Consider the following 14,365-nt stretch of genomic DNA (forward strand, 5'->3'; position numbering starts at 1 on the left):
CATTTGATTTAATTTCATACAACTAAATAATGCTTCACTAAAAATCTTTATTCGGAATACACCTCAGTACTCAGATGTTCCTAGGAAATGAAAGACATACCACTGTTATCTTTTTTGTTGAAAGTAAATTATTATGCAGGCTGAGTGGGGTTCCCAAACTTTTTCATTCATTCATATACACACGCACGCACCACGGTGGTGCAGTGGTAGCACTGCTGCCTCACAGTAAGGAGACCTGGGTTCACTTCCCGGGTTCTGCCTGAGTGGAGTTTGTATGTTCTCCCTGTGTCTGTGTGGGTTTCCTCCGGGTGCTCGGGTTTCCTCCTACAGTCCAAAGATATGCAGGTTAGGTGTATTGACGATCCTAAATTGTACTTAGTGTGTGCGTGTGTCCTGCGGTGGGTTGGCGCCCTGCCCGGGGTTTGTTCCTGCCTTGTGCCCTGTATTGGCTAGGATTGGTTCCAGCAGACCCCCCATGACCATGTGTTAGGATATAGCGGGTTGGATAATGACTGACTGACTGATGACTATATATACATACACAAAGTATATAAAACAAAATATTTAACACATTTGGAGAATTAAGTGCTACTATAAACTTTAACTCTGTTCTCTTGCCTTCATACTCTTGTGTAGAGAAGAAACTCATTACCATGTTGTTTCAGTGTATCAGTGCAGAGGAATGACCTATAGTCAGTGGTGCCCAAAGTATTAAAGTTTCCTTCACAATGATCACTTGAGTGATGCAATGCATGGGAATACATGGAAAAAATTTTCACATGAATGCCCCTCCAAGAATTAAGAGATAACTCTGCCACCTGATTACATCTTGGTGCAATAATCTTAACATCTCACTCTATTTCATTATCTCATCCCTTCAAACTGCATTCCCTGGTGAGGGTCACAGTGGCAGTAGGCTAATCAGGTCAGCCCAGACCTCCTCCCAGCGACATATTTCAGGTCTTTTTTAGGCAATTCCTAGACATTCCCATGCTATCTTAGAGAAATAATCCCTCCAACATGTCAGTCTGCCATATAGTCTCTGGCTAGTTGGACAAGTCTGGAGCAGCTCCAGTGGGAGCCAACCAGGAGATATCCTTACAACATGCCCAAACCTCATCATCTGGCTCCAATCAATCTGGAGGAACAGTGACTCTATTCAGAGGCTCTCCTGAATTGCTCAGCTTCTCACTCTATCTATGAAGAAATATTTGACAGCTTTTCATAAAAATTCAGCAGTAAACAACATAAACCTTATGTTTTAAAGAATATTAATCAAATATTTTTAAACAGTACATGGTCATTTTTACAATTTAATATGTATATGGATAAATGAAGTTGTACAAATGTATTATTAAAAGAATAAGGAAAAAGACTGAAGGTAACTAAAGGTTTAAATAAACGTGGCGTAAAGCTGGAGCATGTGAGGGTTGCCTCGCCTTTAGAGGAGTCATCGAGGTAATTAATAAGGTTAAAATGACATAAATGAAAAATAAACACCACCTTAAAAAGCAATAAAGTCCAAACATCCCTATTATGTAGCTGTGATAAGATCAATGGGAAAACTTGTAGGACACCCGTATTAACGAAGCAATGATTAGAATAACAGAAGAATCGGCACGTATACAAAGTTACTGGTGGCTGTAGTTGATTGGTTAAATTCTGCATATTAAGAGTCAGATGACATGGTGTATTAGATAAGATAATGGCAACAGAAAAGTATAAAAAGGAACAAATTGTATTAATGATTGTTCACTCCAGGGACAGAGACATTTGTGTGTATCTATGTACAAATAAAGAATCATTCTGCATTTTCATCAGGTTTCGAGAATGACTTCATTGAAAATAGTGGAAAACTTTTTCCTCAACAGTTTCTACCAAAGCTCAAAACCTCAAATGGATGTGAAATAAACAAAGTGACATTCATCACAAATAGAAATTCTGAAAACCTCAACCAATAAGAACTGATAAAGTATATCTTCCAATTTAATCATCTAGTTTGATCTTTAAAACCAATCATAGTTCCAAACAATGTGAAAGTATTATCAAAAGGTGGAAACAAGTTCCAGAAATCAGAAACATTACAGCAAAATCAGAACTTTTGTCAGGTATGAAAGATAAAATAAAAGAATAAAATGTTTATTAAGACCTTAGTAGACTTTGTACACCTCAAATTAAATGATCCATTTGAAGAGACTGTCTCTAAAAGCAAATTATAATTATTGCAAAAACCAAGAGCAATTATAAAAATAACAAAACAACAACATGTATTTTACAATGCAATTACTGCAATGCATATACACTAAGTTAAATTATTGGAGTATTCAAAGCTTCAGCACATTTGTTATGTCCACTAGTTAGAAGATGATACTTAAAGTATGCTTAACTAATACTTACTGTGCTTACGAATCACACTGCCAATATCAATCAGATGATGTGATTTACAATGAAAAAACGTTTCTTTGACAGAATCACAAAATCTAAAGAAAAGAAAAGAAACACTTTGAGATTAGATTAACACATATATAACTTAACAGTAACACTTGGCTTATCATTTCTAAAAAATAAAAAGCAGTTGCATCAACAACATTTATTTATATAGCATATGTGCCATAAAAAGTAGTTGCATGTTTAAAATATCCATTTTCACATTTACATATTCTAAATAGAGAACTGCAATTTAGATATATTTATAAATAATCCATTTACCTGCAGGATAAATATTCATACATTAGTATAACATTTGCCATTGCATTTCTCATATTCTCATATTAAAAAACAATTCCATTCCATTTACTTAATTAGTTCAAACCTTTATTTTTACCCTCATATTTTTCTATTAATTAAAAGTATACATTTTTTTTACTTTATTGAATTAATTTAAAGAATGTAACATTCATTACAATCAAGTCAAACTAAACAAAACTACATTCAATTCAATCCCCACTCATAAGAAAGAAAGAAAGAAAGAAAGACCAACAGCCAAAGTAAAACTTTTGAGAGTAGTAAAGAAGTGCTTATTCTAAAATATTATTGATTAGATCCTGCCAGGTAAATGTAAAATTACACATTTATTACTAACTCCTCAAAAAATGTAGTTTAAAAAACATTCTCTAATGTTCAATGTATTGTGATTATTAAAATTAATCTAATTTATTGGATAGCGCTACATCAAGCGAACCCAACAATGACACTAGGTCAAAATGAACATACGCATGAAAAAACTCACTGTTCACAGAAGAGACAGCAAACTTTTTCTTCAGAACTGGCATCCTCATCTTCCCACAGATTCTCATCTTCATCACTCTCTGAAAGGTCTGGAATTTCTTCTACAACAGAATCACCATTACCTTCCAAGAACAATGCAAAAAATATGAGACAAAATTAAAACACTAAAATACTAAAGAGTCATTTTTAAATGTTATAAAAAAAATGAAATTCAAGATTTTCTAAAAAAACAAAAGTGTGAAAAGCAATTATTAACTTTTGATTTTATTTTACAATGCAAGTACTACATTTGAAATTACATGTCCTCACCACCAGAGGGTACTATCACCACACACAGAGAAGGGCAGCACTTAAGTGGCACAAATTTCAAGAATTCTAAGAGGGCAGAGACTGACTCATTCCACATTTAAAAATTCACTTTATCGACCAGTTTAATTAAGCAGGTAACATTTTTTTCATTATACTAGTATCAAGTGACATATTAAATATACTATACATACGATAGTTTAACTGAATGAAAATTCTACATAAGCTGTTTTAACATATTTAACACATCTTCAAACTCGCTTTGTTAAATTCTTGCACTTATCCTAACCTTTTAAATCATAATGAATTAATTTCTTCATGAACTTAACTGAAGATGTATTGTGTACATCAAAATGTAACTAAAGACAGAAGCTGAATGGAAAACTTGTATGTAAATGAAGCGATTAACCTGAAGAGCAGATCCAAAGTGTACTACCTTTATATTTATTTCATCATTCCACTGGCTGCATTAGACAGGTCAGTCACTGGATGCCCTAGATGGGGTCATCAGCGTAAGTTTAAAAAAAAAAAAATTCTACTCTTTAATGTAATAGGGCAGTGTTTCTCACTGGATAATGGGCTGCCGCTGGTGGTTTTCAAGTGAGGCTAGCTCTGAGATCACACAAAATTTCAGAAGGAAACCAATCCCTGCACCCCATCCCAGCTCCCATTATTGTTCACCAAGAAGGCCCAGAGCGCCGATGATCAAGCTCGATTCACTCAGAAAGGTTGAGAAACAAGTGTTTTAGAGAGCTACTGACTGCAGATTTCAGTTCTGCACATGCATTCTGAGAAACTGAATCGACTGACGCAAGTCCAGTTACAAACAGATGACAATTTGTTACAAATAGCATGCTTTACTAACCTGCTTAGTGTTATGCTGCCTACAAGGAAAAGGAAAAAAATGCATTTTTTTTCCAACAAGATAATGTTACGTTTAACAGAAACATGGAAAAAAAAAAACATAGTTATAGTAGGAAAGCTATCTCTAGCGTCCATTGCGGTACTGATGCAGATTTACTGATGTGAAATATTTTATTTCAAAACAGTTACAAAATGCACAGCCTGGCATTTCACTTGGGCCAGTAGAAGTGTGTTCTTTTGTGCACTTTCTTGTCCATCTCATCATATTCTGAGCAATAAACAACACTCATTCATGAAGGACTCTACTACTTTGATGTTGGCAGGCAGTGGTCAATGAAATAATGACCATTCAGACATTAGGAATTCACACATGTTGTGCTGTGACAATTCAACATTCCACTTGAGGTCAATGACTGGTGGTTCTTCAGATTGCTTTCCACAAACCTTTCACTGACACTTTAAGATTTTCAGTTGCTGCATTATGAACAGTGCTTAGAAGACCAGCATCTTCCTTGTTCTTTTATTTGATAGCAACAATTTGGCCCTTTTGCCACACTGCAGTTATAAGCAACAAAAGTCACCAGGCCTATTACGGCAGTTCAGACATACAGCGCTACAGTGACATTCAGGCTTAATACCATGGAGGTGCACATGAAAACCTGTTATATACCACGTGCTTCATTAAGAAAGCCAACCAACATGGACAGGTTCCTCAAATGTTTTGTAGCATCTCTAACTCCATACTCATCCATTTCCAAATTAATCTCAAAAACCTCAACCAAACTGTAATGTTAAAACAAAATACAACACAAAATTTCTGAGGTACAGATTAACTTTCACTGTTAAGTGTGGGAAGCAGAGGCTGTTGTGCGTTATCTGCAGTGTGCTACTACCAAGCAAAAGCATGAAGTCTTCCAAATTATAAAGACATCTTAAAACAAAGCATGCTACTTAAAAAAGTAAATTGTTCAATTTTTAAAAATGAAAATCTTTAGGCTTCACAAAAATCATTCCTGTGTGTCTGTACAACAAGCCCTCAAGCACTGGGGTCATCATCTTTTTGCACTTCAAACAGCCAAATATAAGAACGACTCATTTTGCCTTGTGCAATAAATGTGTGCACCAAAATTCAAGACAAGCCATCTGCAAACTAAAACAAATTCTTCTCTGCAATCTCTTCATTTAACTGTGCTTTCAATAAACTTGTCAAAATTAGACAAGATCGCAGAGGCATTACAGAGCATCCATGAGGTTAGAGTCTTAAAGTGGAGATTCAGACCACTGTTTGTAATGTTAGCTTAGTGAAGGAAAACAGCTCAGAGACCATTACATCTGCAGCTCCATAAAAGGAGGTTCACCTTCTTGCTCACATTTGACAAGTCACAGCACAGAAATGCAGAGTTAACACATGACAGCACAGCATTCAACAGCCCTATCAGCAAAGGGTACAAGATCTCTATTGATGTGCTCTTTTCACTAGCCCCACCATCACAGCATGAACGAAGACCACCCCACCATTTCAAAGAATTGTGTGCCATCTGAAAGAGGTTGGAAGTGATTGCAAAGGACAGCGATTTCAAAGGAAGATTACTGCCAGAGGTGGCCAACACTGATCCTGTACAGCCACAGTGGCTACAGATTTTCATCTTATTTACTTAATTAGTGACTCATTTTTGCTGCTACTTAACTTCCAAGGGTGATCCAGCTCATAGGATTCTTATTGTTTATGGACCCGAGCGGCTGGACCAGTCAAGGGGATGCCCACATAACACCTGACTGCAGCAGATAGATGGTCATTTCCAGAGCATGGTACTGGACCGTGTCTGCCTGGGGGGTTGCCAACCGGGATCTCAAGCTGTTTTGTCGTGTGCTGGGTGTGGCACCACACTATACCAGTGTATGTACCCCAACCTGACCTGATCTGACTGTGGCTCTCCAGGATCGGAGCTGACCACCCTTTGTGTATGCAATGGCATGGACAAGTTCCATCAAGTTAGGGATGAGTCATCCATAGTATGAGCTGCCACACCATTACCAGTGACAAAGGTGCCAATAAGAACAGCAAGCCTGCAAATGTCACAGACTGAATTCCACCTAAAACAGCAAAGGATCCATTCTGGCACTCAGTGTCAGGGCTACAATACATTTTTTGTACTCAGACTATCACCACCAATAGTTCATATGTGCAAAATTATTTTTCCGAATAAAGTAACAATCTGAACAAATTATCCAGCAAAAATTTGTAAGCTTTCCGCTCTAGGGACCAGGTTACCCAAACCAGTACCTCTTTCTCTTGAACAATTTGTCTCAAAAACTAATCAGCACATCATCACTTCTGAACAGGCTTAAGTTTTGAGTTTGGTATTTTTCCATCCAGCCGTTTTAGCTCTAGACCATCCTCAAGAAACTGTGACACACAGACAGACAGCCAGCCATCATTGAGATATTGATGTTTTTGGTATCAGGAGACCCAATGGACCAAAGGTTATGGTGGGCTTGGGGTATGGCACACAAAGCAAAAATCTCCAGAAATGATAATACTGGCTCTTACATAAATCAATACCTGGTATCACAGTTCTGCAAACACGGAGAGAATGCAAAACCGTGCAGAATGGGACCAAGTACCGACTCTAAGCAGAGTGCGAAATACTGGACTTTTATCAAATATGAAGCCGTGGCAGACACACGGTCCAGTCCCACCCTCCGGAAATGACCGTGTATCTGCCTCATCCAGGTGTTACGTGGACGTCTCCTTGGCCTGGTCCAGCCGTTCGGGTCGTCAACAATGAGGATCCAACGAGCCCGATCACTCTCTGGGAATCGTGCATCTTGGCCGTACTGCCGTAACTGACGCTCCCTCACAATGCAGGTAATGTGCTTCACTCGGGACTCCATAAGCAATCACTCATTCGACACAAATTAAAACCAGCAGTACCCATGGACTTTCCGGAGAGACACAGTACCAAAGGAGTCAAGTCTTTGTCTCAGGTCAATGGATATTATCCATGTCCCGCAAACATATAGCATGACAGGAAGCACCAGGACTCTAAAGGCTTTGGACCTTCGTCCTTTTGCAGAGATATCGGGAGTACCACACACCCCTTTCCAGTGACGTCTTGACCCCCCCAATCCGTCTACTGACTTCATAGAACGAGTCACCACAGACATGAATGTCACTGCCGAGGTAAGTTAAGCTCTCGACAAGGTCGACACACACTCCGCGAACAGACACACTGCTGAATTGCTACCGTTTGCTCAAAAGTCGGTTAAGCATTTTGGTTATTATCCCCAATGATAATTGACGCCAGGCCTTTGTCATATTTCTTCAAAATCGGGAAAACAGCTTGAAAAGTATTTATGTCCACGTATCATAGTGCATGTGTGTGAGCTTTTTTAACGAAGAACAACTAGTTTTTAATTCTTTATAGGCGACACCGTGCACATAGCTGTGAAGTCATGAACGAGAAGTACGGTATATGCAACAAACTTAAATCTACACATGAAATAACATGTTAGAAAAGTAACTTAAGAAGCTATGCAAAATACTCCCTGAAAACTAGAAGGTTATTTTGGAAGGCATAAAAACACTAGCAAATGAGCCGATCGTTTTACTGCACATCTGCCAACTATACAGCCATCAATATGACCACTGCACTGCTTTCAGTTCATTTCCGCACCTTTAACGTAACGTGAACTAAAAAGTCGAAAAATCCAAACGTTTCCTTTGTACTGAGCACAAGAAATATAATTCGTAACGTTTTTTTTTAACTCGGCAAAAAACAACCGACTCAAATGTTTGAGGGTGTACTATTTCGAAAACAAATATTAAACAATTCTGCATATGAAGATTTCAGAATTAAGTGACAGATAATAGGTTTGGACTACAAGTAAAAACAAAACACATGTGTACCTGCGTGCTGCGCCATGTTAGTTTACAGATCAGGAGTACATCCGGGTCAGGAAAACGTCTTCAGTCTTCGATTTCCTGACTTTAGGCGGGGCTTCAGAGAAGCGCAGGCCTTGTTCGCAGCGGGTGACGTTTTCCAATATGCTGCTTTGAAAACATTCTGGACAGTACTTTTTGTTGTCCAAGGTTTGGGGATTTAGGGTACGCAATACGCATTAATTTGGATTTTTTTTTTGCAACCAACACCTTTGGTTGGATTAACGCATGGAAATGTGACGATTTCATGTTATTTTAGTTCAGCCTTTGTAGTGTGTATGATCTTTTCAATTTTATATGACATTTATCATTAGTACAACAGAATTCTTATTCGTGTAATGTCTTGGTAGCAAATAAACATATCGTTTACCCAATGGTTCACAAGTTCTGTCCTGAAATACCACTGCGCCTGCACGAGGCTAAGGTTGGCTACTTCGTCGAAGCTCCTTATTCGCTTGGCTGCAGGCTTTCGTTCCAACCCGTTTCACCCGTCTCATCGTTGTACATCTTTACCTGGTCTTTTTTTCTTTTCTTATTCTGCATTCAGAAAAGTGCTGTAGTATAATACTTGTATTCAGATGAAACTCGGAAATGTGTGCCTTTATAATAGTTGTAAACACTTAACTTTCTTCTATCATTTTTATTTCAGTTCATCATATTTCTGTGGTGTTTGCACCTTAAATTGTATTCAGATACTGACAACGATGAGCGGTTTAGACAAATGACACTAAATATAAAGCAGATCAGCTACTTCACTATTACATTAGTGGGCACTAGAATGGGTAGGGGGAAACCTTATGCAACCTAAATTTCTCTATATACTTTTATCGCAATAAATGTTATAAATTCGTCAAAACAATTGTACGTATGTATTTCTATAATATGCCAATTTATGTAAATTTATATATATTTTTTATCTCAATAAATATGTTATGAATTGGTGAAAACACTGTTTTCCTTTGTCATGCAGTCTGTTTAGTACACAAGTACCGCAAACTGCGGATTAAATAGACGGTCCTGAAATTCATTTTTGTGAAGCAACTTTACTGCAGGTGTTTATTCCTATCACCTTGTGCATTCAGCCGGACTAAACAAGATGTAATTTACCAGTTTCTGCCTTTTGTTGTGTCAATCCAGAAATTACAACATTTTAGGGGAATATACTGTAGCAAGCGTTTGTGATATCTGTTATTGTTTTTTTTTTTTTTTTTTTACTTTGCTCTTTTTATGCTCTGATTATTTTTGGCTTTTCAGATTAATTAGCTCAAAAATTAATTTTAGAATTAAGTAGCTACTTTAGGATTTGGTGTCATCTGTGTGTCTGTACTTCTCATCACCAATACTCTGTATTTGGATACAATTAAGAGTAAACTTCACAGGATTAATTAAAAAGAATATTGTAAAAGAAAGTTAACTTTTAAAGAGTTAAACCCACCACATGACAAATGAACTCAGGATCCCAGATTAGGACCCGAGTGCAGCCATACAATGGGTGACACCTCAGCACCACACTGAACAGTGTGAAGTTATTTTTATGATGGCTGGAGTGCCAATTCTGCCACCAACCACCAGGTTTTTCCCTGCAGGTTGGAAGGCCTACATGCAGGGCTGGATGCAGATTAACATCATACCCAGGACGGAATAATTGCAGGTTAAGAGCCTTGTTTAAGGGCCCAGTGAAGTAGAGTCATTTTTGGGGTTTATGCAATTCGAACTGGCAACCTTCCAATTGCCAGTTCAAATCAATAATATCGACTTCCAGAGCTATAGCACCATACGTCACTGCGGTTAGACCCGGAAGTGACGTCAACGTCGGTATCGGCAGGCCTCGGCAAAGCCCGGAAAGTAACATCGGGTCAAAGACCCGTTCAGTATGGCAGGCCGTTTTAACATTTAATCTGTTTTACATGATATCAGCAGTTACAATGGTGATATCGTTACTTTTAAATTTATATCAACTTGCTGAAATTTGATAGAGTTTTTAAAATTTGATATCACGCTTTTGAAATTTGATATGAACTTTCAGCAGCTCGATATCAAATTTAAAAAGCTCAATAACATATTTCAGAAGCTTGATATCAAATTTCATAAAAAGACAAATGGATTAAATGTTAAAGTGACCTGCCATACTATGGAAGTATTTAAACTCCATCCATCCATCCATCCATTTCCTAACCCGCTGAATCCGAATACAGGGTCACGGGGGTCTGCTGGAGCCAATCCCAGCCAACACAGGGCACAAGGCAGGAACAAATCCCAGGCAGGGTGCCAACCTACCGCAGGACACATACAAACACACACCCACACACCAAGCACACACTAGGGCCAATTTAGAATTGCCAATCCACCTAACCTGCATGTCTTTGGATTGTGGGAGGAAACCGGAGCGCCCGGAGGAAACCCACGCTGACACGGGGAGAACATGCAAACTCCACGCAGGGAGGACCCGGGAAGCGAACCCGGGTCTCCTAACTGTGAGGCAGCAGCGCTACCACCGCGCCACCGTGCCGCCAGTATTTAAACTCTCTTTTTCGAAATTAAGTTTTAAAAGTGTGATATCAAATTTCAAAAGCTCGATATTAAATTTTGAAAACTTGATATCGAATTTTGAAAACTTGATATGAAATTAAGTGTCTTACAGGATTGAATATCAAATTCTGTTATTGACCTGCCCACTAAGGTCCTCTGATTCTGTGCCCCACACTAACCGTGACGTATGGTGCTGTGGCTCTGCAAGTGGATAGTATTGGTATTATTTGGCTTCTGATGACCCGATGTTACTTTCCGGGCTTTGCTGAGATCTGCCGAAACCTTCCAAAAGTAATTTTACGAAGTCAGTCCTGAAACAACGGTGACGTCACTTCTGGGTCTACAACTGCGGGTTTACAACCATAGACATATATAGATAGACACCACCATAGACATAGAATTACTAGACGCCGTATGATCAGCAGCATTGTATGTCAACGTCGCTGCCATATTGCGAGTGGCACCGCTGTGGAGTGAAGTAATGGATAAAGATGATTCACGCATGTGCTGCTTGGGATTGTGCAAACCGCTGTACGCTCCAAACCAGATTTCATATGTAAGGCTGAACAATTGTTTTGGTTATATTTGGCCATTAGAAAATCCCATTTTATAATCTTAACTTTAGCTACACCAGGCTAAGCTAGCAAAGCTATGCATTTATGTGCTCAAGTTAGCCTCCAAACAACGTTTTGGTTAAACATATTTAGTCACTAACTACATAGATTGTTATTAGCTGTTAACAGCTAAAAAGCTGTCCTGTGATGTGTGCCGTGCTAGTTTGGTAACAGATGCTGTACCGGCATCATATGATCAAAGCTACTACTTGCTCACATTAAAAAACAAAGGAGGTTTGAATATTCCTTCTGAGGGTAAAGTCAAGGTGGTCAAAGTCGCTGAGCGTGTTATCCGACAGTCGACATTAGGGCAAGGTGTCAGTGTATCTTTGATCAATCAATTTGTTCGGGCTGAAATTGGTTCGAATTATGTTTTTTTTCTCAAGGAGCACATTTTAGAAATACAGTTTGTAATTGACAACCATCTTCCACAAACTAATGCTGCACCATATTGCCAGACTTGAATACTCTCAAATTACAGGATCTGAGTGAGCGAGAGGGAGTGTAAATCTGTAGAAGATCAGTGAGATTTTGTGGAGCGCTTTAAAAGTTAAGAGCGGTATTTTGTATTGTATTCTGTAGTGAACAGGGAGCCAGTGAAGTTGAGGTAGTAGGTGTAATATGTTCAGTGGATTTTGAACAGGTTAATATCCTGTCAGCAGAATTTTGAAGAAGTTGTAAGAGATTGATACGTTTTTGTGGGATGCTAGATAGAATACCATTACAGTAATCTATACATGAGGTGACTCAGGCATTAACCAATACTTCAGTACTGTGTTGCATAAGAACAGGACGAAGTCTAGAAATGTTTCGTAGATGGAAGAAGGCAGTCCAAGAAATGTTACTTATATGGGAGGAATTATTAGTGTATAAATGGATATAAATAATTCCATTTAAATGATTCGCCAAAATCTGTTGTATGTAAACAATACTGTTTTAAACGTTATTGTTTTTTCATCAGAAAACCTGGTTTCCACGTCTACCTGTATTAGTTTAAATGGCACTTTTGCCACTTGCAATATGGTGGATGAGCTGATGTATTGTGTGAAATGGGCAACACAGTGAATGTGGCATCTATCTATATTTGTCTATTTGGCATCCCACAAAAACGTATCCATCGCTTACAACTTCTTCAGAATTCTGCTGCCAGGATAATAACCTGCTGTTCTAAATCCACTGAACATACTGTATTACACCTATTCTCACTCAACTTCACTGGCTCCCTGTTAACTACAGAATACAATACTAAATACCACTCTTAACATTTAAAGCTCCCCCCTACCTCACTGATCTCCTACAGACTTACACTCCTCTCGCTCACTCAGATCCTCATCTGCAGCTTTACTTTCTGTACCACATATCAAACTCTGCGCTATGGGAGCTTGAGCGTCTCTCATAGTGCTCCTCAACTCTGGAATTCTCTTCCCTCTCATATTCGTCAGCTCGATTCAATAACACATTTTAAAACTACGCTCAAATCCTGTCTTTTCAAACTGGCATACCAATTGTGAATTTTGCACTGTTACTGCCAGTTATCGTTGTTTGTTTGCTAATTATTGCTTTTTAATTTATCATTCTCTTGTTTTAATTTTACTAATATTGTTTAATTTTATTGTAAGGTGACCTTGAGTGCTAATAAAGTCACCTATTAACTAAAATGTATTATTATTATTAATAATTGAGATGAAAACCTGACCAATTTCTGAAAGTCAAAATAGTAAGACTCCAACTGGCAGTCTGGTCTTTCTTTTAACATTGAAATGATACACTCAATGACAAAAATAAAAAAAATTTATTGGATACAAATTGGCTTAATAATTTCTGAAAACATTTCACTCATTCCTCTGTCTCTCTCTCTCACACACACACACACACACAATGTGGTTACTTAAATATATACAGAATAGGATCTAAAATCCTTGAAACAGAACTGTCTTACATAGCTTTTTCCAAGTGTTGCCACTCTGTAATTTGAGAGTATTCAGTCTGGCAATATGGTGCAGCCTTAGTTTGTGGAAGACAGACACAACTAAAGACATGAGCATAAAATGATGGTTGTCGATTTCAAACTGTATTTCCTCAATGTGCTCCTTGAGAAAAAACACATCATCCGAACCAATCTCAGCCCGAACAAACTGATTGATCAAAGATACACTGATAGCTTGCCCTAATGTCAAATAACACGCTTAGCTACTTTGACCACCTTGACAGTACCCTCGGAAGGAATCTTCAACCCTCCTTTGTTTTTTAATGTGAGCAAGTGGTAACTTTGATCATATGATGCCGGTAAAGCATCTGTTACCAAACTAGCACGGCACACATCACAGGACAGCTTTCTCAAAATCCCATCTAAGGGCTACCTCCCACTGCTTCCTGAGGTGGATCTCTTTGGGAAACCTTCAAAGTTTGAGAAATGTTAACAGCTAACAACAATCTACATAGTTAGTGACTAAATATGTTTAGCCAGAACGTTGTTTGAAGGCTCACTTGAGCACATAAATGCATAGCTTTGCTATCTTAGCCTGGCGTAGCTAAAGTTAAGATTATAAAACGGGATTTTCTAATGGCCAAATATAACCAAAACAATTGTTCTGCCTTACTAATGAAATGTAATCCCCCAGGATCTGGTTTTGAGTGTACAGCGGTTTGTAGAATCCCAAGCAGCACATGCATGAGGCATCTTTATCCATTACTTCACTCCACAGCAGCGCCACTCGCAATATAGCGGCGACGTTGACATACGATGGTGCTGGTCATGCGTTGTTTAGTAATTCTATGTCTATGTCTACAACTGCGGTGACGTATGGTGCTGTGGCTCTGCAAGTGGATGCTACTTGCGCAAATCCCTAGCCTCAGAGCCACTACTCCACTCCATATCTTT

The 14,365-nt window shown here is 38.4% G+C and overlaps 1 protein-coding gene across 3 annotated transcripts in view; it reads right to left on the reverse strand.

The window, feature by feature from the left end:
* prmt3 (protein arginine methyltransferase 3) overlaps positions 1-8,393 on the reverse strand; it is a 347,047-nt gene extending 338,654 nt beyond the window's left edge. For 2 of the 3 annotated variants that reach the window (XM_039749264.1, XM_039749282.1), the window contains exons 1-3: positions 8,309-8,393; positions 3,230-3,350; positions 2,398-2,480 (exon numbers count right to left, since the gene is read on the reverse strand). In XM_039749264.1, coding sequence (XP_039605198.1) covers positions 2,398-2,480; positions 3,230-3,350; positions 8,309-8,324 — 220 coding nt within the window. In that variant the 5' untranslated portion in view covers positions 8,325-8,393. Of the gene's footprint in view, positions 1-2,397; positions 2,481-3,229; positions 3,351-7,333; positions 7,361-8,308 lie in introns of those variants that run through there. The other variant, XM_039749273.1, reaches the window with a different exon arrangement.
* Between the last annotated feature and the right edge of the window lie 5,972 nt (positions 8,394-14,365).

This window comes from Polypterus senegalus, chromosome 1 (assembly GCF_016835505.1).
Source record: "Polypterus senegalus isolate Bchr_013 chromosome 1, ASM1683550v1, whole genome shotgun sequence".
Classification (NCBI taxonomy): Eukaryota; Metazoa; Chordata; class Cladistia; order Polypteriformes; family Polypteridae; genus Polypterus; species Polypterus senegalus.